The 24,504-nt window shown below is 41.7% G+C and overlaps 1 protein-coding gene across 2 annotated transcripts in view; it reads right to left on the bottom strand.

Annotated features, from left to right (window-relative positions):
* Positions 1–7,806: 7,806 nt before the first annotated feature.
* The window catches only part of fam163ab (family with sequence similarity 163 member Ab), a 28,203-nt gene continuing 11,505 nt past the window's right edge, over positions 7,807–24,504 (bottom strand). Inside the window, exons 2-5 of one of the 2 annotated variants that reach the window (XM_041277249.1) lie at positions 22,104–22,206; positions 14,993–15,015; positions 13,095–13,209; positions 7,807–10,640 (exon numbers count right to left, since the gene is read on the bottom strand). In XM_041277249.1, the coding sequence (XP_041133183.1) occupies positions 10,272–10,640; positions 13,095–13,187 (462 nt within the window). In that variant the 5' untranslated portion in view covers positions 13,188–13,209; positions 14,993–15,015; positions 22,104–22,206 and the 3' untranslated portion in view covers positions 7,807–10,271. The remainder of the gene's footprint in view (positions 10,641–13,094; positions 13,210–14,992; positions 15,016–22,103; positions 22,207–24,504) is intronic. The other variant, XM_041277250.1, reaches the window with a different exon arrangement.

Raw genomic sequence — 24,504 nt, forward strand, 5'->3', positions numbered from 1 at the left:
TGCGATTCTAAAATAATCATATCTTTTCAATTAACAGGATTTGCTCCACCACAAGTAAAATTACATGACAACTTTGCTCTCAGAAAAACCTAAATATGTAAATTTAGATCGATCTGATTATCTTAAGTAATATCGAATAGTGTGAAATCGTGGCACCGTCATGAATTTATTTATTTAATGGGCTTGTATATAACTGATTTGTATTGTTCATGTACATGTGTAAATTATGAAATTTTGTTTGACAAACCGATTTTACATAAAATGTATCAATATACCAAGTTCAATGGGTATTGTCATCGATTTCAAAAAATACCCTACAAGAGAACGTCAAATTGGCATTTGTCAGGATAGAAGGGAAAATGAATGGAGCAAAGTACAGAGAAGTCCTTGAGGAAAACTTGCTGCCCTCTGCAAGAAAGCTGAAACTGGGACGGAAGTTCAACTTTCAGCATGACAACAACCCAAAGCACACAGCCAAAGCTACACTGGAGTGGCTGTAGGACCACCAGATCAAGACCCTGTCATGGCCAGCCCAATCTCCAGACCTGAACCCCATTGAAAACCTCTGGAATGTGATCAAGAGGAAGATGGATGGTCACAAGCCATCAAACAAAGCCGAGCTGCTTGAATTTTTGCGCCAGGAGTGGCATAAAGTCACCCAACATCAATGTGAAAGACTGGTGGAGAGCATGCCAAGACGCATGAAAGCTGTGATTGAAAATCAGGGTTATTCCACCAAATATTGATTTCTGAACTCTTCCTAAGTTAAAACATTAGTATTGTGTTGTTTAAAAATGAATATGAACTTATTTTCTTTGCATTATTCGAGGTCTGACAACACTGCATCTTTTTTGTTATTTTGACCAGTTGTCATTTTCTGCAAATAAATGCTCTAAATGACAATATTTTTATTTGGAATTTGGGAGAAATGTTGTCAGTAGTTTATAGAATAAAACAAAAATGTTCATTTTACCCAAACACATACCTATAAATAGTAAAACCAGAGAAACTGATAATTTTGCAGTGGTCTCTTAATTTTTTTCAGAGCTGTGTGTGTGTGTATATATATATATATATATATATATATATATATATATATATATATATATATATATATATATATATATATATGTGTGTGTGTGTGTGTGTGTGTGTGTCAAAACCCGGTCTGGCAAGTTTAGTTCTGCTTTCGTCAAGTGCTTCTGGGCAAATCCCACTTTTTTTGGACACTTGTCCACATCCAATCCAACAGTATTTACTGAATTTCGGGGCTAGCATCCAACGCTTCAAAATTGATGCTGGGCAAATCTGGTTCACCCATGTCATTAATCTGGCCAAGTCTAATTTCATCCAAAGCTTCAACATTGATGCTGGGCCAATCTAGTTTTGCCTATGCCAAGTATTGCTTCTCTCTCGACAGTCGCTTATTGGCTGAAGGTTGGACCATGAAGTGCACCCAACCATTCATAATTGGAGGCTATGCTACAGAGAGGAATGCATGCTGAGAGGTGGGTCAGTGAAGGCATTGTCCAGCCTGAACCTTTGGAGAGAGAAGCAACCCGCTAGCAGGCATCCTGCAAACCCTTGCTCTCAGGAGTGCAAAACTACAAACCAGTAGGTGTTTGTGAACCCTAACACTATGTACAACGAAGCAGTCACTGTATGAGTAACCAACTATTTATAACCAACTATTTATTTGTTCAAGATCAGGGTTCGTTCTTGCAGTAGGTTACCATTATTGGTATCCTAGTGATGGCACCCTGTAACTACAATCACTAGTTCATGAACTGCAGCGTATTGGAATTAAACCTGCGTGCCTGTGAGCATGTCAAACACAATGTTGTGTCCTGACTTTCAATCCAGTGATCACCCACACATGCAACGCTTCCCCCTGTTACATGCACCCATCCCACCTGTCGGAAAATATGGAATGTATATTCCAGCACTGCTTTGCCATTTTGTTATCTCAGAAGATCATGCTGGCTCTTCAGAACAGATGAACTGGGTAGCTTTTTATAGCTGATGCACAGTGTGAACAGATGGGTAGCATTCGAGAGTGTGCCATTGTCAAAGGAGACATGGAGGGCATCAAGAAAAGACAAAATATGAAAGGCAAATGCTAAAATATACAAGATACTGCCAATTTAATTACATACTTCAGGGTGACACGGGAGGACATTGTCAGCTCATGAAGTTTCTGCTTATGAAGACATATGCTTAGAATAAATATAGAACAAAATGAAGCTCTTCTGTAAGTTTTCTATTAATACATTGAAAGGGTAATTTTTAGAAGAATTATCAAAATTAACAGCAGACCCTACTGTCACTAAATCCACCGTGGAGCTCCTGGGTGTGAAGAGGCAATTGGTTTGGCTTGGAGATTGGACCTTCGGGTCTCCTGAGCTGTTGTGGGGAGTTACTGCAAAAAGGGAACATAACTAGACATTGTGGAGAAAACCGGTAAAATATATGGCCAAAATGCCTGCTGTAAACCTTGCCAAAAGAGGCAGTGTATTTTTTAGAGACCAGACTTGAGATCTTATTTTGATCCATACAGTATATCCCTTGCTGCAGTTTTTCATGGCATATTTGGATGTGTAGTCTAGTGGTTAAAGAAAAGGGTTTGTAACAAGGAAGTCCTTGGTTCAAGTCCTAGCTCACTCACTGTGTGACCTTGAGCAAATCACTTAACCTCTTTGTGCTCCGTCTTTCAGGTGAAACGTTGTTTTTAAGTGACAGCTGATGTATAGCTCGCACACCCTAGTCTCTGTAAGTTGCCTTAGATAAAGGCATCTGCTAAACACATAATAATAATTTGCAAGGTCATTATGCAGTTTACCTGCCTGATGGCGAATTCAGAGGACAATTCTACTTCTCTGTGGGGACTGATATCCTAAACTAGAAGTAATAGCAGTTTAATATAAAATGGATTCTTACTTTCACCAGACACAATGAGATCTACCAGTGCTTGCAAGAGCTAGCTTCACAGAACTTTGCTATGCTTTTGCCATGCTGTAGTCATTGGTACTATAGTGGTCCTAGCGGGAGGGTAGGGGGGTGGCTTCTATAGAATCACATGACTGATTTTAAGAGGGACCAGAGCCCTTGCTCAATTGATCGCCAAGGTCTGCGTTGATTTACTGGGATTGTTTTGGGTTCACATGGGGTTCAAGGCTGTTGGCTGGGCCGTGACGTTAGTCATTAAAGGGATGGACAGGATAATTAGTGGGAGCTTGAACACAGCAAGCCACAAAGAGTGTCAGTGCTGGCCTGGAGCTCGGATGATCGAGCAGAGATCGCGCCGACTTGTTGTCCTGAGTTTGGAACCTTTTTCCTGCCTCTGTGCAGCTGTTGTTGAGCTTGTCCTGGGTGTCTTCTTCTTGTGAGCAGCCTTTAATAAATATAACCCTAATACAAGACTAATACCTTCTAGTGTGTTTTTCCGCAACAACATGCTACAATACATTAGGAGAGACATCACAATCACAAGTAATTGGAGCTAATAAAGTAAATTTTCTCTGCTGGCTGAAATGTGCACTTCTGAAAGAAACACAAGCATGGATGTTCATTTTTAAGTAATGTCTTTCAGATTGCCTTACACTTCCTGATCATTTCACCTAGAGGGTGAACCTGTCCCCTCTCCTTCAGGGCCTTTCTTGTCAGTAGCCAATCAGCTGCTTCCCCTGGTGACTAACATCCTCTGCAGCCGATAGATTCTTTGACCCCAAAGGTGCTAGAGTGAAACTACCACAGAAGTAAAGCAGTAACAGACTTCATGGAAGGCAAAACAAGCTAACTGAATGGTTTAACCTAGTGTAGCAGGTCATGTTTGTGTTTCTTTCAAAACTGCACATTGGAGACACACAGTGCTTGACAGGTAAGATTTATGACATTATTTTGTTGACTACAACCATTTTAAAAGGGTAAGTTTGTAACAATGACACTGGTTAATAGGTTAACAACGGTTTCTTTAATTTAAGGCGTGTAATCAGGGTTCAATGAGCAAATGAAAACAATGAATTTTATGGGTTTTTTTGTTTAATATTTTATTATTTTATATTTTTATAGCAATTTAGATGTTGTAGTCTTCAGTTAGGAAAAGTAGCCCTGTGTACATGTTTTTGTAAGTTCACCATAAATGCAAAGAAGAAAAAAAAAGCATTTTTGTATAATTCAAGAAATACTTTGAAAGTACAGTATTAAGAAAAATTAGGTTCACTATCAATTAAATGAAAATGTAATAGAGTTTTAATTGGTTACAAGATTAATTTAATATTTGTAACTTAATGTAAATTAAAAAAAGAAAGATCATTAAACATCTTAAATCGATTAATATTCAGTCATTAACTGAAAGTAAAGCTAGGCAAAGTTCCAGGCAGAACAATACCACTGAAAATATGTTCATTTCATTGATAGGAACATCTTTCAACCAAAAAGTAATCTCATCAATTGATCTCCACCTTCAGTCAGTGTCAGCTACCAATAGCCATCAAGCCAGATAGATATGAACTCCCCTCTCTTTCCAGTCAGTGCCATGCTTTGAGTTCACCTCCTTTTGGCCATGGGGATGGGCAGTTGAAGAGTTGCTAAGAGACGTCAATCAAAATTTCAAGGAAGCACCCACCCAGTGATGCTGAGCGTCAAAAACAAGCAAGTGAAAACTACCTATATAATACACACTTTTGTTTCCTTAAAATACAGCTACAGCAACTAAACTCACTTTTATGCCTTTAGCTCAGCTGCTACCAGCCTTCTGAACCCATTGCTCCAATATGTGGTTTCCCAGATCACCACTTCCTCGCGTGCTGGCTCTGTGGTGCAGTGCACTGTGTGGTTTCCCAGATCACCACTTCCTCGCGTGCTGGCTCTGTGGTGCAGTGCTCTGTGTGGTTTCCCAGATCACCACTTCCTCGCGTGCTGGCTCTGTGGTGCAGTGCACTGTGTGGTTTCCCAGATCACCACTTCCTCATGTGCTGGCTCTGTGGTGTAGTGCACTGTGTGGTTTCCCAGATCACCACTTCCTCGCGTGCTAGCTCTGTGGTGCACCTGGTTTCACCTTGCGGTGCAGTTCACTGTGTGGTTTCCAGGATCACCACTTCTTCACATGCTGGCTCTATGGTGCAGTGCAGTGCAGTGCAGTGCAGTGTAGTGTGTGGTTTCCCAAATCACCACTTTCTCACATGCTGGCTCTGTGGTGCAGTTCACTGTGTGGTTTCCAGGATCACCACTTCCTCATGTGCTGGCTCTGTGGTGCAGTGCACTGTGTGGTTTCCAGGATCACCACTTCCTCATGTGCTGGCTCTGTGGTGCAGTGCACTGTGTGGTTTCCCAGATCACCACTTCCTCACATGCTGGCTCTGTGGTGTGGTTCACTGTGTGGTTTCCCAGATCACCACTTCCTCACATACTGGCTCACATACTGCACCTGGCTTCCACCTTGCCTGCGCAGTGGGCGCACATATTTATAAGAGAATCTGGACCATATTATATTAGGCTGTGAGTTTTCTGATAATTGGCATATGGGGTGCTTAAATGTGCAGTTATGAAAGAAACACACATTATAGCAACTGTATTTTCATTTAAAACATGACAACTTGGTAAGAAAGTTTTCATCTAAAAGCAAAGCCTCCAATATATTTAACCTAGTTCAGCAGATATCGGGCCAGGATTTTCAAAAGCCAGTGTTATTGTATCGAACTCGTGGTACAGTAACAAGAGTTTTAGTAGTAAGTGATTTTCAAACAAAATGTGTTAATAAAACAATTCGTTAATGCTTTGAAATTGAGTCCATGTGGTCCTTAATGAACGCATTTGTCGTTAAAAAAACGTAATTGTTGCAGGTCACCTACATCACTTCCTATCTCAACAACTAGATAAGGGGAACTTGTTAATCAAAATGCATGGTAACAAGATCAAGAAAAATGAATGGAAGCAGAATTCACTGTTATAGAAACTATTATTGTACAGGGAGGCATATCTCTCCAGCCAGCAAGCAGCAGCCAAATGTAAATAAAAAATAATGGTAATATAAGTTTTGTGTATAATGTGTAAACTTCATTTAAAATTGTGCTTTTTGTCATCCAGAATGTACATTTAGTCAGAAAAAAATACCATAAGCCATCTATGTATATTGGTTGGAATTTTTTTTCTTATGAGGAAATCTACTTTTCTATGTGTTGTAGTTTCACGTGGCATTGGTGTTTGTTGTTAGTTATTATACATGTATACCGTGTATGTAACACTTCATTATATATCTATGAAGCTTTTAAAACTCCCTATCCAATACACAATGTGTTTATAATGAATTGTTCAGTGAATTCCTCTAATCATGCATTTTCTCTGTTACTTTTAGGCCACTGTGATAACTCAGAACAGCCACAGAACACTTACAGTATTATAGGAACATTTTATATGCGTACGAACATGTGAAAGTGTACGTTGTACATAATGTGGGGGGAGTCTGACAACATTACAAATAGGACTAGGCAAAATCCATGTCAATGATCTCAATCACATTCCTAATGTATCGCTGCATGTCCTTGACGTCTGTTCTTCTTTCTTGTGTAGATAAGACACAGATGATCAAAGCAAATCCGCAATCACCTAAGGAAACTTTATTGTACTATCTAATATGCCGTTTTCTATTCCAAGATTTCAGTTGTATAATTCAAATACAATTTACAGTAGATGTCAGTTGTCATAAATGCAAGTATAAGAATTCAAATAGGCTACAGTTTCATTGATAATTTCTTGGTAGTAACATTACACTGGGTTCAAATAATGGTATATTGTTTTAGCAATACAACAAATGTTCCGTAAGGTTACAAATGGTTACAATAAGTGAATAAGTCTCAATCATAACTACAAGTATAGAAAAGGCTAAAATATTTTTTATAAATATTGAATTATCGAGGTAGTCTGTAAGAAATTAAACCTGGTCCTGTGCATCCTGCACTCCCGCGTGGAGTGCAGGATGCGCCCTATAGCCTGGAGATCGCAGGTTCGAATCCAGGCTATGTCATTGTCAAAATTGACCAGGGGGCGGTGCACAATTGGCCACGCACCACCCAGGTAGGGAGGGCTTAGGTCGGCAGGGCTACACGTGCACCAGCGACCCCTGTGGCTGATAGGCCGCCTGTGGGTCTGCAGTGGAGTCACTCAGATCTGTGTTGTCCTACGGCACTATAGGTCTGATGGCTTTGCTGTGGATCCGCAGTGCAAAAGAAGACGGCTTGGAAGGGACACGTTTCAGAGGACGTGTGTCAGCTGCCGTTTCGCGAGTCACCAGGGGGTTGCAGCGGTGAACCAGGATTAATAACACAATTGGCAATTCCAGATTGGGGAGAAAAATTGGGTAAAATCATTGGCAATGACTGAATAAAAAAATAAATAAACCTGGTCCTGTACACTCTCTTTTTATATCATTGGAGTTACAGCTGTAATCTGTTTCAAGGTGAGTTATAAACTCTTTCGTTACTTAAAACCCTCCTTTTCCAAGTGCAAATTAACTCCTGATAAATTATGGCAATTAACATGGATTTGCTTTTAAATTTCCACGCAAACAAAATAAATAATCACAAGAAGCACTGCTTGTTAAGACATTGTAGCAAAATAGGTTAACACAGGCAGGCGCATCACACTGGGTGAGGCAACCCACACACAGGCGAAGGGCAGGCGCGAACCCGGGACCTCTTGCACTGAAACATAGTGCCGATACCACTGTACAAAAGAGCCAGTTCCTTTGCAAGGAGCGTATATCAGGCTTATGTCTCTGTTTGTGATTACGTCACCTACCAGCCCTGCTGCTGCCTACCCCCATCCACGCTACAATATTAACATTATTTTGTAAATCAACAATTTCAGAAATCACATTAGGACAATAATTTAATGACAAAATAAGCATAACTACAGCTTAAAAATGCCAAAATCAATACTACATACAGATTTCTTGATTAACACTGGAGTATCGTTTACAAACATCTGAAAATCCTGCCCCTCATGTTTTAAAATTTAAATATGTGTTTTTTTAAAACATTTGTTTCTTTTAAAACTGCACATTTGAGATTTATCTAGTGAATCAATGTGCTTGCTGGGGAATATTTATGGGGTTATTTTGCTAGCTACAAGCATCTTACCTACAGTAAGTCAGCTACAAAAGACTATTCCATTGCAGGGCCCCCATACTGACAGTGGATTAGCGTGTTAGCGTAGTGGCCCACATGAGACATGTTACGGCCCACATCACCCTTAGGCTGGCCCTCGTCTTTCACCAATAGGAGTCCATTTTTTTTCTTACCCTTGCTGTATCCTGCAAATTGTACAATCATGTGATCAGTACATTTGGTCAATATATAACCCAGTGGGATTGCCCAGTGATTAATACATTTGCTGCTATAATACACTTTAGAAGGCAATTAACTTTACTGGGAACTAAACCTCACTGTAATATACACAACAGATATTACAACTAATGGTTAGTATCTGAATCTTTGTACCACTGTAATATGGCAACACCATCAAAATGTTGAATCTACCGAACAACACTGAAAGCCATTAATGGTTGTCTACATTTCTTGGAGGATTTGATTAATGTATCAATTTATCAGTCATCATTGTGTCACAGCTGTGTTTTATTTGAGCATTTTACAGCACAGGACTCCTACTGGTTTATTTATTTAAGTGGTAATCCTCTGGGAAGCACAGAGGTGGTTGATGTAGTCAGGTGGATTGCTCACGGCTGCGAATGTTTCTTTAAAATCCAGCTGTGGCTCATTCCAGCAGGGCACTGATGTATCAAGTCAACCCTTAGCCCTTTAAAAGAAGCCATGTGACAAGTCAAGCCCTAGAAGCCATTTGAGATTGACACCCCAGGACTTTTGATCAGGACACACGATAAAAAAATCAGAGAGCAGAGAAAAGTCAAATCGAGCTGATTCGGTCTGCTTGTCATATTGACTCTCAACCTTTCTGTGACCCTACTAGGGAGTCATGACCCCACTTTGAGAAACAATAAATTACAAATAGTCACATGCACTCCTACTTGGGTAGGCGATGTTTCTGTTTTCTTCATGTACTGGTCTGTACACCAGCAGTGGCAGCAGAATTATTCAGACAGGTTTATTATCAGGTAAGACTTAAAACAGACTTCAGCCTTCCTTCTCTTACCTTCATGCTGTAGCATTTATTAGTCTTATAAATGGCAGATTTATTTAATATGAGTAACACGCATAGTAAATTATATAGAGCTCACACAAAAATAGATCTTACCTGATATGTATTGCCATCATTTAATATTATCCTTAACTATTAAACACTCAATAATGCCGTAATACTAACATTCAATGACAAACATTTTGACTAGAAGTGTATTCAAATCACTTGACAGATTTTTCCTTTATAAAAGATGCACACATATTGTAAAACTGTATTCCATTTTTACTGATTTAACCAACTGCTACTACACCACAGTCCAGTGTTGGACTTCAAGAGGCCGCATGCATGCAGAAAATGTGCGAGTCACTGGAGAAGCTGGGAACTGAGTAGTTTCTTCTGAGCTCAGAATCCCAGAAAGCTCACGTTCCTTACTACTGTAACCAGTCACTGCTTTTCCTAACACTCCGCTTTTGCAGCACTAAGATATTTTAATACTTAAATACCATTAAAAAAACCATTACACATTTATCATAAAGTGTGCATCTTTTATAGAGGATAATGTACCCTGCGATGACAATAAACATTAGGTACGGTTTACTGGAATTATTTTGGTGCTTTAAAACTATTTCAGTTCAAATTGTTTCCAAGCAATGTATAAATTGTATGGTATCGTTTATTCTTCTTCAGTGTTGGCCAAAGCTTTTAAAAAATTAAAATGAGGTACTTGCAGGGTGTTTTTTTAAAAAACTGAATACATAGACCTGTGGATACTAAAATTTGCAGTAACTATCTGAATAATAATATCATAAGCGCACTGATGCAGGTGACCCCCACATTCAAGATGTGTTTTAACATTTGCATTACTGTACAGGGCCGGGATTCAAGACTAAAATATCACAATCAAAGCCTTCTTCATGACAGCTCAAATATTTCCTCTGTATTCTCATCCTCTTTTAAAAAAAAGTTCTGCATACAAGCCCATGCGCTCATCTTATCTCATGTAAAACTCAATCTGTTAATGTGATCACACACTAAGAACATCGCCGACTTGCTCTTGGCGACTTGGTAATTTCAAAAGCATCTCAACACATGAAACAAAAATCCTCTGACTGTCCCATTCAAACCTCTGTGCACCTAACCCTGTAGTTGTTGCTGAAAGTTTCCCTGCTCATCGACAGACCCTGCTGGGGGGGCCTGTTAATTGAGGAGAATTCATATTGGGTGGGGGTGTAGGTGATTCTTTCCCCCCCATTGCGCATCTCGTCTGCTGTCCGTATGTAAAAGAGGGAGCTGTAAGGCGAGCAGGTAGGGCAGTAGTTCCGGGTGCCAGCCCCTCTCGGGCCAGGCTCAGGGGGCAGGGGCTGGGGGTTGACAAGGGCAGACCCATCACTTGCCTGCATGGTGCAGGCATTACATGCAAAGTGTGGAGTAGCGTGGCTTTCTGACTGCTCCTCATCTTCGGAGCCTTCCTTCTTGCAACAGTAATACTGAGGAGAAAAGCAGAGGAACAGGAGACACCATTACAAGTGAACACAGAACTAGAGCTATCAGAGACGTCATTACAACTGTGAATAGAGAACCAGAGCTATTAGACACCTTTACTACTGTGAACACAGAACTAGAGCTATCAGAGACACCATTACAACTGTGAACACAGAACTAGCGCTATCAGAGACACCATTACAACTGTCAACACAGAACTAGAGCTATCTGAATGAGTAGATCATTCTGGCTTATGCACTGTACCCACATTCTGAATGGACAGGTGCGTCCCTATAGCTGCGCACTCAGTAACTTACGGATATAGGCAGTTCTCTTGTTACAGAGTGGAACCACATATTCAGACAACATCCATGGGTTTAAGCATTGTATTGAGAGTTTCAATATTTGTGGTTTTAAGCATTGCATTGAGAGTTTCACTATCCATGGTTCTAAAGTATGATTCACACGGGTCTAAAACAGAGGATGTCTACTAACCTCCCAGACGTGGATTAGCTTTCATCAAGGAAGTCAGTAAGTTCAAAATGAAAAGCAATGCTGTGGCCAGAGAACAGGCTTTTGTACATGATTTGTGAACAGTGAACCGGATGTAAATAACTTGTGCAAGATGGAGGAAGAGCGAAGCGTATCAACTGAGCGCATTTTCATTTTGTTGTACCTTCTTTTCCAAGGTCTAGAATAATCAATCCATCCCTTGAGTGATATGTATTTCCTTACATATTTTCAAATGCATTGTTCAAAGCATCCATTTTTTTAATGTCGACAATTATGTTTTGTATTTTTGCCCGTCCCCAATTTGGTTATGCCAATTGTAAAATTTCAGGACAGATAATAACAATTTTTATAATATATTACAGTTTATTGTAAAGGCTGGTATTGCTTTGAGGTGAATACCCCGGAAATGCTGTATCAATTCTAACATAACACTGACATGGTCGATTCACACAGGGATTAAAAGACACAAGATGCTTGAGTTTGAAATTTTACAGAAGGTCCCAATGTCCTCCTGTAAAGAAATCAGAGGACCTCTGAGAAAATTCTCTGGGATAAAAAGAAATTGACGGTTCGCGCGAGTCAAAATTTCACCAATGTCAGTAAAAAAATCTAAAATCTTTAGTGGTGATTTTTAGTGTGAATCGGGCTTAAACATTGTATGGATAGTGTCAATATCCATGGTCTAAGCATTGTATTGAGAGTGTCAATATCCATGGTCTAAGCATTGTATTGAGAGTGTCAATATCCATGGTCTAAGCATTGTATTGAGTGTCAATATTCATGGTTGTAAGCATCGTACTGTCCGGAGGGCACAGACCCTGTTTGCAGTAGGGTGGATTGGTCATCCTCATTATTGCACTGGATTGTGAAGCAGTACCTTGTAACCCACAGGTGCATTAAGGGCCTTGGGAATGAAAAATGTTTAGACTAGGTCTTTCCCTATGTCTTCAATAGTGCAATGAATTTAGATTAACATACTTATATCACTGGATGATGTTTGATAACGTGTGAATGATCTCTTAATGGTCCCATGGAAGACATTTAAAAACAGGGATAACATGGGAAAGACAAAACAGAGGAGGAGAGGAAAGGGAAGAATTGTAGATTTGGTGAGATCTTAGTTGGAAGTATCAGCTGGGGTGAACTGAAGGTCGGTGGGCCAGGAACTCCACAGTGGATGTCAGAGAGCTTCTGGTCCCTCACCAGGCACCTGGCCAGTAGGGTTCACTACAGCACAACGAGGAGAAACAGTCCCTTACACTTTTGCCCCCCAACCCACTGGAGAGCCAGAGCCAAAGTAGCAATCCCTGTGGAGTCCCCAGTAAAGATCTTCAACTTCACTCACATTTTCTCCTGGCTTGGGGACCCTAGCCAGGCTATCTAAATGGAACATTTCAGGGGCCAAGAAGAATCAGTATACTTCAGCAAGAAGGAAATAGGCATGGAAATAAGCCCATAGCACAGTGCAGTGAGTACAGGATTACGCTGTGACTTGTGTACACTGCGTAAACCACGTTGAACTCTTGAAAGAGGAGTCTCCTGCGGTCGCAAAGAAAGTTGGCGTGTCAACATTGCAGGGGCCTTGTGTGATGTGATTTCATTCTTTCGTTTCATGTAGAAATAAAAAACATTGATTCATTTTGTTTAGGAATAAAAAAAAACATTGACATTTTAAATTATGTATTTAACATTAAATCATTTGATGTAAATTGGTGGTGGTAGGGTTTTTGAATAAAAAATTTGTGGGCGATTGTCATGGACTGGCCCTTACTCCAAAAAGAAGGCTACATAGGAAAACAGAAGCAGAAGCAGAATCTAATGTATTTATAGAGTTTGACATTGGCTCTATCTGAGCCTTTTACTCACCTATTGGGTCGATAAACCTGTGCTGACTGAATATACATTTACATGACAAGGGATGGTTTAGGTTTGATATGGACTCTTACCTGGAGCCTGCAGTAACACAGCACAGCTATGATACTCAATAGTATCACCGTAGCTAGTATTCCGCCAGTGATGACCACAGTTCCAGCTGTCATCCGACCTGATCCCCATCAAACTCTGCAAGCAAACCAGCACAGACATGCGTCAACCATCAGACACATCTCAATCACTAGACAGTCACTGTAATTTTAATATCCATATCGGAATGATGACGTTCAATTGTGTGGTAAGCTGTCGCCCAGAGTCTGCATTAGGAAGTGCTCCTGCCTTTTCCTTTTGTATTTTTGTAACTTTGTTGTGTTCTGATATACTATTGTCTCATTGACACACACGTTTGTAAGGGAAATAATGCAATTGGTAGGGTTTCCGTGCACCACTATAAATCACTGCAGATTGTCATTTTGTGAGTAATATATTTAGTATGGTAAATTACAGATTGTCAGTTTGTGTGCAATATACTTAGTATGGTAAACTATACTTAAGGTTAGCAGCCATCACCTGTTCACAAAAGTTTTTTTTTTTTATAAAGTAAATATAAAAAATGCTGCTAATCAGTTCTGGTAAAATCGTATCTCCTTGAGTTGCTGTCTCTTAGCAACACTGCTGTAGGGGTGGGGCCTTTCTACAGAGGCTCTGATCAGACTGTGAAGCTGTGGATTGCAAGAACTGCGTAATAAAGAGCTACTTTTCCTAGAGCAACATACCTTCTCTTTTCTTTATAGACCAGTAGGTGGTGTCTTTTTAAAGATTACAACAATACTGTTCTGAATTCAACATTTTTTATTTTGCTTATACTTTACAAAAAGGCGGCAGTGAGAAGACAATGAACCAGAAAGGTACGTTCTATTCTTAGTATTGATAGAATGACACTCAATATCTGGTGCAAATAATCTTCCTACCAAGTTTCAGTACAATTGCGTAAGTGGTTCTATGTCAGTAAGTACTTTGCACAGACAAGCTCCGAGGTAATATGGACCTATTTTAAAATACCTAGGTAGGACAAGATCTTCTTGTTATTAGGGTGTGGTCTCCCTCATTGTGTTTGTGTCTTGACCCGATATAGAGAGAAGTACCTGACCTGATACAGAGAGGAGTACAGCTAGCACTGACTGTAAGAGAAGGCACTATTGCGTTTAAAATATAACAGGTATGCACAATACACAGTTTTGATGTCTCTATTTTAGCAGTGCATCAATCTACTATAGGCTACTTTGACAAAATCCTTTAGTCAGCAATATTAGCCAATTTATGTGGTCATAGGCCTGTATAAAGTATGGTAGTTGGTGCAACTAGCTCACCCCTCAACACAGGCTGCTTTGACCAGCATGTCTACCAAGACAGTCTCTGATTGCAGGAAAGCACAACTGCTGTCATGAGTGGGTCACTGCACATTGAGCCCAAACAACACACATGCTACAGCTGCCCAGACCACAGGAAGCTTCAAACACAGGACAAGACACTCAAAGGTGCCAAGCAGTATGGGCTTCAGTAGCAGGCCTCTCCAAGTGTTTGCATGTATCCTGTATATATTACAAATAGTTTGCTGTATGCAGAAGTCATTTGCCTATCTAGTCTTTTTGGCATTCCTTATTTACATAGTTTACATAGACCTGCTCTATAACATGTGGATATGTTACAGGCAGTGCTGTCATGCCAAGGCATCATGGTTTATGACTCTTGCATCTGAGATGAGATTTAAAGCCCTATAACTGCTTATGCAAACCAGCCTGGCTGTTTTGTTCCATGATAGAGGCTCACTTGCAGAGTGCATGCATGTATCCTGACACATTGCAGTCTGGTAACAGAAGGAAAACAAAAAGAAAATGAAGATGGATGCAAAGGTCAGTAGGAATACTTCCATACAAAATCATTTCTAAATGAATGATATAAAAATACTTACGCTCAACAAAGTGTGCTTAGTACCTGCAAAGACAATTAGGTGTTAGTAATTACAATTAGAGAATCTGTTACATTTAGCTAGAAAACATAACTCCATGTATCCTCTTATAATAGGTTCTCCATAGTAAAAGGATAGCAAACTGTAAACAACACAGTGGAAGCATGATAAAGTAGAATCTTTGTGTACTTTGAGGGGCTGGAGCTGGGGCTCCTCCCCTGAGCCGCCCCACTAAAATACCTGTCAGCCGTCCTATTTAAACTGCAGCCAGCTTCCTAATTCTCGTCTTGCTTTTCAGATTGTTTACTCTGCAGACTTGCAGACCCAATCTTAAAACAAATCTTTGTTTTCAGTTTATTTAAAATGACCACGCATTTAACAAATAAGCCACCGGATAAACTTTCAAAGAAATCCGCCCGCCCTGATGCTCCTTCATCTGACAATGCTGCTGCTTCAACCTTTCCTTATCCAGCTGTCATTCCTCTTCGCCACTCTAAACGCATCAAACCTCAGGATGATTCTCCAGCACAACTTTTTTACAAGGATTGGCCCAGACAGACTTGTGAAAGCACTTTTCAAAAAAGGATTGTCCATTGAAGCAGGGAGCAATCTGGCTGCTTTATTTGTTTCATATTGAAATTGTCTTTCCTACTCAAAAGTCTCAACAAAGATCCAAACTTGTTAGTTCATGATCCACCCCTGCTGCATTGCAAGCCTCACTTGATTTGCCTTACCAGATATTTAACAATATCAAGCAACTCATTCATCCTCTTTACAATATCTTTTTCAGTATCTAATTGCCTGGATGCGCTAGATAGCAAGACCACTCGCTTGGAAACTGCAGCCATTACTTCCTCATCAGTGTCAACAGCAACAGCGCTCATCTCTCCTGCTGCCACGCCCACTCCTGCTCTCAGCTGCCACACCCACTCCTGCTCTCAGCTGTCAATCTTCACTCTAGCGACCGCCTCTGGTTCAGGAACCTCTTCTGCTTCAGTTTTTCACCACTCTCTCCTTCAACGGAGACACACTATTACTGCAAAAGCAAAGTATCGCTGGACTCACAGTTTTTTTTTCTTCCTTAGAAGAAAAATTAGATTACCGTAAAACTTCAAATAATCGCCTGCCTCTAATACATGCCGGGTCTGCTGGCAAAATATTGTAAATAAACGCAGAGTCTCTGTCATTGCCATCGATGATGATGAGGAGTGTAATGAATAGTAAGTGCTCATAAGTGACAGCAATGAAAGTGACAAATAATAATAATAGAACGCTTAATTTAAGGTAGGCCTACATGTAATGCATATTTGTTATTACGTTATTAAAAGTTTCGATAATTTTAAGAGTGCTGAAAGTGGGCCAGATACAAACCTCTTGGTGTAGTTTAACGTGTTTTGTTGTATTAACAATGTACAAGTTTGAGATGAAACAATATATTTTTTTTTTGATAATGACACAATTGCTTTTATTGTTCATTTTTATAAACATTTTAGAAGTTTGTATTATTATTATTATTGTTGTTGTAAGCATAGCCAACACACCTATGTTCTGATATCTACAGGGCTGTCTTTGTGGATTTAACTGTCATTATTATTATTATTATTATTATTATTATTATTATTATTATTATTTATTATTATTATTATTATTATTATTATTATTATTAACAATGGTAGATCTAATTCCATTTTTAAATACAAATTCGTACTTCTGCTTGCTCATTTTCCAGCGTTTTGCATACAGTATCCTTGTTAATCACTGCATATAAAAACTGTGGGCCTGATCTTCGTGCAATCCCCTCGCTAAATTTGTTCTTTGGCACAAAATGAGAGATATTCCAAAATGGCACAAAACATTTGCGAGACATTGGAATATAGCAGTTTTTTGAGCAATTCGCAAATCTGTTTGTGCCTCGCAAAACCGTCTGTGCATTCACTACCAATATAGCACACACCAGCTTTCCTACCGCCCTGCTACATATCCCCCTCCTTGTGCGAAGCACACATGGCCCCAACGGCCACCTCCCCCCTCAGTGTCAATGTCCCGGAAGAGGGGTCTGGAGTAATCCATGGGGGTAGCCATGGTGGGAGGTCCTCCTACCCCCATGAATTCCTGACTGGAAGCTACCTCTTCCGGGGCTCCAGCCGAACTGTAGCAGGGGGAACTGGTCTCCTGACCTCCCCCCCCCCTTCTTCATGGCCGGCAACTCCCCTTTGTGGGGCTCTGGCCACAATACATCCTGCCGCAAAAGTGCGGCTGGGGGAGCTGGTCTCCTGACCTCCCCCCCTTCTTTGTAGCTTTTCTGATGCGCCTGCCCCGGTGCTTCCTGCGGTCCTGCAGGACTAGTACCGGCTCCAGGCAGCGCAAGCCAGGCAGTGGCCCAGGGCGAAGCAGTGCTGGCAGCGGCCCCAGGCGAAGCAGAGGAGAGACAGGCAACCCCAGGCGATGCAGAGCAACAGGCAGCCCCGGACGATGCAGAGGAGAGACAGGCAACCCCGGGCGATGCGGAGCAACAGGCAACCCCGGGCGATGCGGAGCCACAGGCAGCCCCGGGCGATGCGGAGCCACAGGCAGCCCCGGGCGATGCGGAGCCACAGGCAGCCCCGGGCGATGCGGTGCCACAGGCAGCCCCGGGCGATGCGGTGCCACAGGCAGCCCCGGGCGATGCGGTGCCACAGGCAGCCCCGGGCGATGCGGTGCCACAGGCAGCCCCGGGCGAAGCGGAAGAGAGACAGGCAACCCCAGGCGAAGCAGAGCAACAGGCAGCCCCGGGCGATGCGGTGCCACAGGCGGCCCCGGGCGATGCGGTGCCACAGGCGGCCCCGGGCGATGTGAGGCAGAGCAGCAGCGGACCCTCGGGAGGTGACGGCGGGAGGAGAGTCAGGCCTAGCTGTGGTGCGGGGTTTGGCTCTCTTCGCAGCTACTGTGGCCAGGTGTTTTTCCTCCATGCTCCCCTCAGCAACCTATGCAGGGGCTGCGGAGGTCCGGCAACATCCTGCCCTGGTCCTTCCAATGCTGAAGGGAGAATCAGCTCTTGTTCTCTCCCTCTAGTGGGGTTGGAGACAGAGGCAGCTCCTGCTGCTCTGCTCCTGGTGGTGGAGACAGAGGCAGATCCTGCTGTTCTGCTCCTGGTGAAGGCGGTAGGGGGTCCTCCCCTTCTGGCGGCAAAGGCGGCCAGGGCTCCTCCCCTTCTGGCTGCAGTGGAAACCAGCAGGTAATCTCCCTCTGCTGGTTGAGGTGGGAGTGACAACTAGTCCTCCCACGGCGGTGGAGGCGGAACCAACAGATTTTCTCCCTCTGCTGGCGGGTACCTGGGCTGTGCACATTCAGCCTTCCCCTTCTTAGGCTGTGGACGCACCATCTCTCCCTTCTGGGCTGTGGACGCACCGACTCCCCCTTCTTGGGCTGTGGACGCACCGACTCCCCCTTTTTGGGCTGTGGACATTCGGGCTCCTCCCACTCAGGCGCAGGACATTCGGGCTCCTCCCACTTGGCTGTGGATGCATTGACTTCCTCCCACTCTAGGTCTGTGTCCCCTCTCTCATGCTCCTTCCTTCGTCTTTGCCTCCTCCTCACCCCCCTCTCTCTCGGCCTGTGGAGGTGATGGCGTCTGCTGGGGTCCCATTCAGTAGGCCTTCCAGAAGCAGGGGTTTTCATATGGGCAGTCCTCTTGTTCATGCCCAAACTCCCTGCACATGATGCACAGGGGGGGCACCTTCAGCCCTCCACTGCTCCTGCTCATCCTCCCAGTATGGGGGTCCCAGTGGTGTTGGGTCCCGTGACCACCATCTCCTCTCACCTCTCACCTCTCTCCTGTAGCTGCTGCGGCTTCTTCCAGCTCCTCCTATTTCCTTCCATCCTTCCTCCTCTTCTCCACTCCAAAAATTATAATAAAAAAAAAAAACGAAACTGCAGTACCTCTGAGTCCAGGAGGCACTGGTGGTCCCACGCTGGACACCACTTGTGGCAGGAAATGGCGTTGAGGTGACTCAGACCAGGAGGAGGAACAACAGACGGATACAGTGCAGTGGCACACGCGCTGTTTTATTTAAAGAATACAAAAATAAAATATTTAAACAAAAATAAACACTCGCTCACAGAGCAAAATAAAATAAAATCACGAACACAAAATACAAACAGACCTAAGGTCAAGCTGGGCAACTGCCTTCACTGATCCTTATTTATTTTAAATATCTCTCTCTCCTCTCTCTCTCTCGTTCCTCCCACCCAGAGTGCAAACAGCTGCAAATATTTGCAGGTGCAGGTGTCTAGAAGGGCTAGTATTCTGATAGTATCCTAATACTAAGTGGGTTTTTGGTATCACGTTTTCGGAATACTGGTATCCAGAATACGGACGGATTCATTCGGAATACCCTGTTTACATGGCATGGAATAGCTATTCAAATTTCCCACTATTCCGAATACAACTAGAATCCTGATAGAACAGGACAACTGGAATAGGTACCCGGATAACAATATGGGCATAGTCAATTGCACCTACCACACGCAGCAGGTGAGCAACCTCATAAAAACCCTGCATTATCTCCTCCATTTGCTCTGGTACTGGGGAATTTAATATGTTCCTCAGCACGTCGCAGCAACACGGTTATGAACCGGTCGAGGTGGTGGGATATGGCTGACTGGGTGATCACCACTGTATCACCTGTTACCTTCTGGAAGGTGCTGGTAGCCAGGATACACATACAAACAGACACTACCAGTTGCTCATACAGGGCATGACTGCGCAAGTTTGTTCTAGCCAGGTCATCATGTGACATAGATGAGTCAGCATGTCTCGGTTGAGATGATACCTGGACACAACTTACTCATTGCTGAGCTCCTCATATGTGTGAGGGGCCGGTACACCCTTTCAGCCTATCTTCGCCTATGTCAGGGTTGCTGTTGCTGGATGTGCCTTGCATCATTCACATCCACATGTCGACGGACACGCTGCATGCTACCCACTTTTCCTATTGTTGCCTGTTTGTAGTCAGTGCTGGAATGGTAGTGTGCACGGAGTTAACGCAGTCCTTTTACAATCCTTATTCTGCGCGTCACTAACCTGATTTTGTGTTTGGCGCATACCTTTGAATATACCAGGATCATGCATATTGTCTGCCACTCCCCCCACATTGTGCGATGTATACATTTTATTTCTGCATAGCGCAGAATCGATTGTGACGTGCAAAAGGACGTTTCGAATATGGCAACTTGGCACAATTTTGGCACAACGACCATTTGCAACGCGCATAACCCTCTGCGCGGTGCGCAAACCTTTCAAAGATCAGGTCCTGTATGTATACTTTTGCTTTATATTTGAGGGTGTACAATACAATGTAATTTTGTTATAAAACAAAACTATTACTTTTCCCACTGACACATGCCGTTGTGTGTTAACGGCTTCTCAATGATGGCATGAAGCATGTGAAGCTACTGATCTAATATAAATGCTGGTCTCAAATAATCGCCGGTCTCCAGTACGCACCGGGTCTACTGGCAAATGTAAATAAATGCCAGAGAAGTTAAACTGAAGTTTTACGGTAATTAAAATAATAATAATAATAATAATAATAATAATAATAATAATAATAATAATAATAATTGTAATTAATCATTAACCAATTTCTAACTAACAATTTTTACTTTGGTGGCGCAGTTGCGGGAGCTGGGGGGTCTCCTCTGAGTGCAAGTGAAGTTCACTTCCCAACCTTGGAGACCGACAACATTGCTTCGTCTCACTCTCCTAAGGAAGGCTCCTGCTGGTCAACTACATTTCATTTTCCATTCTCCTGTTTAAATCTATTCATTTGCACCCATGCCAGTCTCCCCTTCGGAGAGCAAAGCTTGCTCCCAACTTTCGAGCTAGTCATTGACTCAACTTAACAAAGGCGGCTCTTACAGCTGAGGGGGGTGGGGGGGGTGGAGACCTCTGGTTAATCTGGGGGTGGTTAATCCCTTAGTTGACCTCACCAGAAAGAGCACACCAAATTCAATTAAGTGGTCAGAAGAAGGTCAGGGGGTGTTTGATATTGTTAATCAGAGACTTTTCCAGGCCTCTGCTCTCATCACTCCAGACTTCACAAAGAGATTCATCCTCCAAACTGATGTGTCGGATGTCAGTTTGGGTGCAGTCTTGCCCAACTGGTAGACTGAGTAGAGCATCCCATCCTGTACATTAGTAAAAATATGCTCCCTCGGGAGGCCAACTACTCCATTGTCGAAAAAGAGTATTAGGCCATCAAATGGGCTACTCACTCTTTGAGATACTACCTGCTGGGACATTCTTTTGATCTTCTCATTGACCACGCCCCACTAAAGTCGTTAAGCACAATGAAGGACAGCAATGCCCGGATAACTTGGTGGTATCTGGCATTGCAGCCCTTCATGTACCACATGGTACACCATGCAGGGAAAAACACCAAAATGCGGATTATTTTTCCCAGGAGGGGGGAGTAATGGGAAAGGAGTTCATGACTAAGTCAAAATTGAAAGCTTACTTTTTTAGATTAGCTTTTTTAAACCATCTTCTAAACTGCTTTTCTTTAATTTCTATACACATGAATTGCATTTTGCTTTTCTTCTGTTTTGTACAGCACTTTGATATACTTTTTGTATGAAAGCAGCTATATAAATAAAGTATTGATTGGATCATTGATCATCAATCCTTATACTTCCAGAGATTCGATTACATATTGGTGAATTAGTGCATCAAATTAGAGCCCAGTTCGAAGTCTCCCATTGTCAGTTTGGATTAAAAGTCTTGAATATAAAAGTTTGTCCGACCATCATTGAGGGCTTTTGTGGCACGGTTTTAACTTTCCGACTGTATTTTGTGTTCTGAGCAAAAATCAAAAATTGCCAGGAAGGATGAGAACCGTGCAACAAGTCCGGTCTGATCTGAGGCTCAGTCCAAACCATCAGATCACTCTGAATCAGTCCCAGTCTGATCTGAGGGTCAGTGTGAACAGTCAGATCACTCTGAACCAGTCTGGTCTGATCTGAGAGTCAGTGTGAACAGTCAGATCACTCTGAACCATTGTTTCTCACATTTCATCAGCACTACAGTACATTCAGACACCAAAATGTATAAAAACAAAGAATGGTCAGCACTCACATTAGAATAACTGAGGTGGAGTCTTGAGCCTGTCACATGAGAGATTTGAGATACAGCATTGAGGATACTTCAGATAATTGTATAATGCTTGTCTGGATGCAGGCTGAAAAACACACAAGGAAAGGTACAGTTAGTCAACATGGACACAGGAGGGGATTAGCTCACTGAAGTAGGCCATCTTACTGTAACTAATCCGTGAACTTGGTGACTAATGTTACCCACATGAGGTTACCTTAAAAGCATTAGTTACTGTGACAAAGTGCCCTCCCCTGTGTATATTATCTGTTATGTGTTGCGTGTGGTGTGTTTAAATGTTGGTGTATACACATTGGTACACGGGATATAAACAGGTCTGTGCAACATGAGTATTTAAAATGTATATGTGTATTTAGGCACGAGGATTGCACAGCACTTCACATGCAAGTAAAATGTAATAATATGTGAGCACGGGGATTGCACTTTATTAATTCATGTGCTGGGATTCAAGTGAATAATTAATTAGTAATTGAATCCCAGCACAACAGTATATATAGATGCACGTTTTCACATACTCGCGGTTGGGTGTTCGGTGAGTGGAGAACGGGATTGGAGACTGAGGAAATAATAAGTATAATAGTAATAACGTAAAGTATCTGCTCACCGTATTTCTGTTTAGTACTAGTCCATTTTTGTTTGTCTTTTTATTTTGGCATAGAGTGCCGTGTCCTGTGTTTGTTTGTACAACCTTTTTATTTTCTGTTCTGTTTATTAAATGCTGAGCGAAACATTCGCTCAGCTCCACCAAACCACACTTCTGTCGTTCATTTCTTTTCCTGGTTCTGACACCGCCCACTTCGGCCGTCTTTGTGACAGTTACCCAATTATATGATGCTTAATGTGTTAAAGAAAAGAAACACATTAATGCGTCCAACCGAGGTGCACTTGCCACACGTAGGACCTTCACCTGTATTTTTGTGTAAAAAGGAACAGCACTCCAAAAGCACAGGAAGGTTTTACACAGGGCAGGCCTGTACGTTTATTTTAAACAGAAAACTTAACTCCTTCCTGGAGTGCTAACTAAACTTTTCAGTTCTAAACTATACTGAACAGCTAAGCAGTTTACCGGTCACACAAAAAACCCATATACTTTTGCAAGTGGATCAAAACTCTGTACCTTCTCACTTGTGTTCCAGCTCCCTGATAGCCTCTCTCTAACCCCATCTCTGCCAACCACCATCAAAAACACATACAAACACCCACACTATATACATACTAAACAGAATTTATAATTTTTCTGTCAAAACCTATAGAAAATAAACCCTATTGTTCTTTGATTATAATAGTTTCAGGCTGTTGTTTTGTTTGTAGTAGATCCTGCAGTTTATCACAGTGTATCACAGTGAGGATCTTGGCTGTCGTTTGGTTTTCCCTTGCCTATTCTTTACAGCTTTTATATATAACAAGTTACAACTCCCAGCAGTCCCGACTCAGATCATGCTGCGATGCCGGTTTTGACTTGTCTCTTTGCCTCTCTGATTCTATTCAAGAGGAGGCTCAGACAAAGGTTATATTGTAGCTGCAAAGGATTTGAATACCCTCCAAAACACTGGGATACCCTGAAAACTAGATAAGGCCCTCTAACTGTTTACATTAGCACAAAGCAATCTTTTTATAGCGCATGTAAACCCTCCACTATTCAAAGTAGTCTTTAGGATTTCAGTCTTCTTATGGGTTTCTATTATTAATTCTACAATAAGCATTATTGAGATATCTCACACCGAGTAACTGAGTGGAGATTTTAGTATTGAGATATCTCACACCGAGTAACTGAGTGGAGATTTTAGTATTGAGATATCTCACACCGAGTAACTGAGTGGAGATTTTAGTATTGAGATATCTCACACCGAGTAACTGAGTGGAGATTTCTTCTTACCAGAACTCATTTTTGAAAGTCATGGATTTATTCAAATCCAACTACAAAATGATGGTGCGTTGCTAAGCAGATGCAGAGCGGGATCCAATGAAAGTATTCTGCTGTTAAATGTTTAAACATACTTTCTTTCAAAACATTGTAATATAAACAGAATACTCCATGAATATTCAGTCATTTAATGTGAAAGTTAAGCTTTGCTAGTTTATAAACACATTTTGTTGATTAAAAAACACTCATGCTTTGGTAAGATGCACATAATCACAGATTTATGTTAAAACTGTAAATCTATTCCATTAATAAAATGCAATGTAGCTGAATTCACAAGCTATTGTTTCATTAATATGTGGAAAAAAAAAAAATAATATATATATATATATATATATATATATATATATATATATATATATATATATATATATATATATATATACACATTTAGGTATATAGACCAGGCTCTCTGGTGCTAAACTTTCAAAATAGTTTAGCACC

This window comes from Polyodon spathula, chromosome 18, assembly GCF_017654505.1.
Source record: "Polyodon spathula isolate WHYD16114869_AA chromosome 18, ASM1765450v1, whole genome shotgun sequence".
Classification (NCBI taxonomy): Eukaryota; Metazoa; Chordata; class Actinopteri; order Acipenseriformes; family Polyodontidae; genus Polyodon; species Polyodon spathula.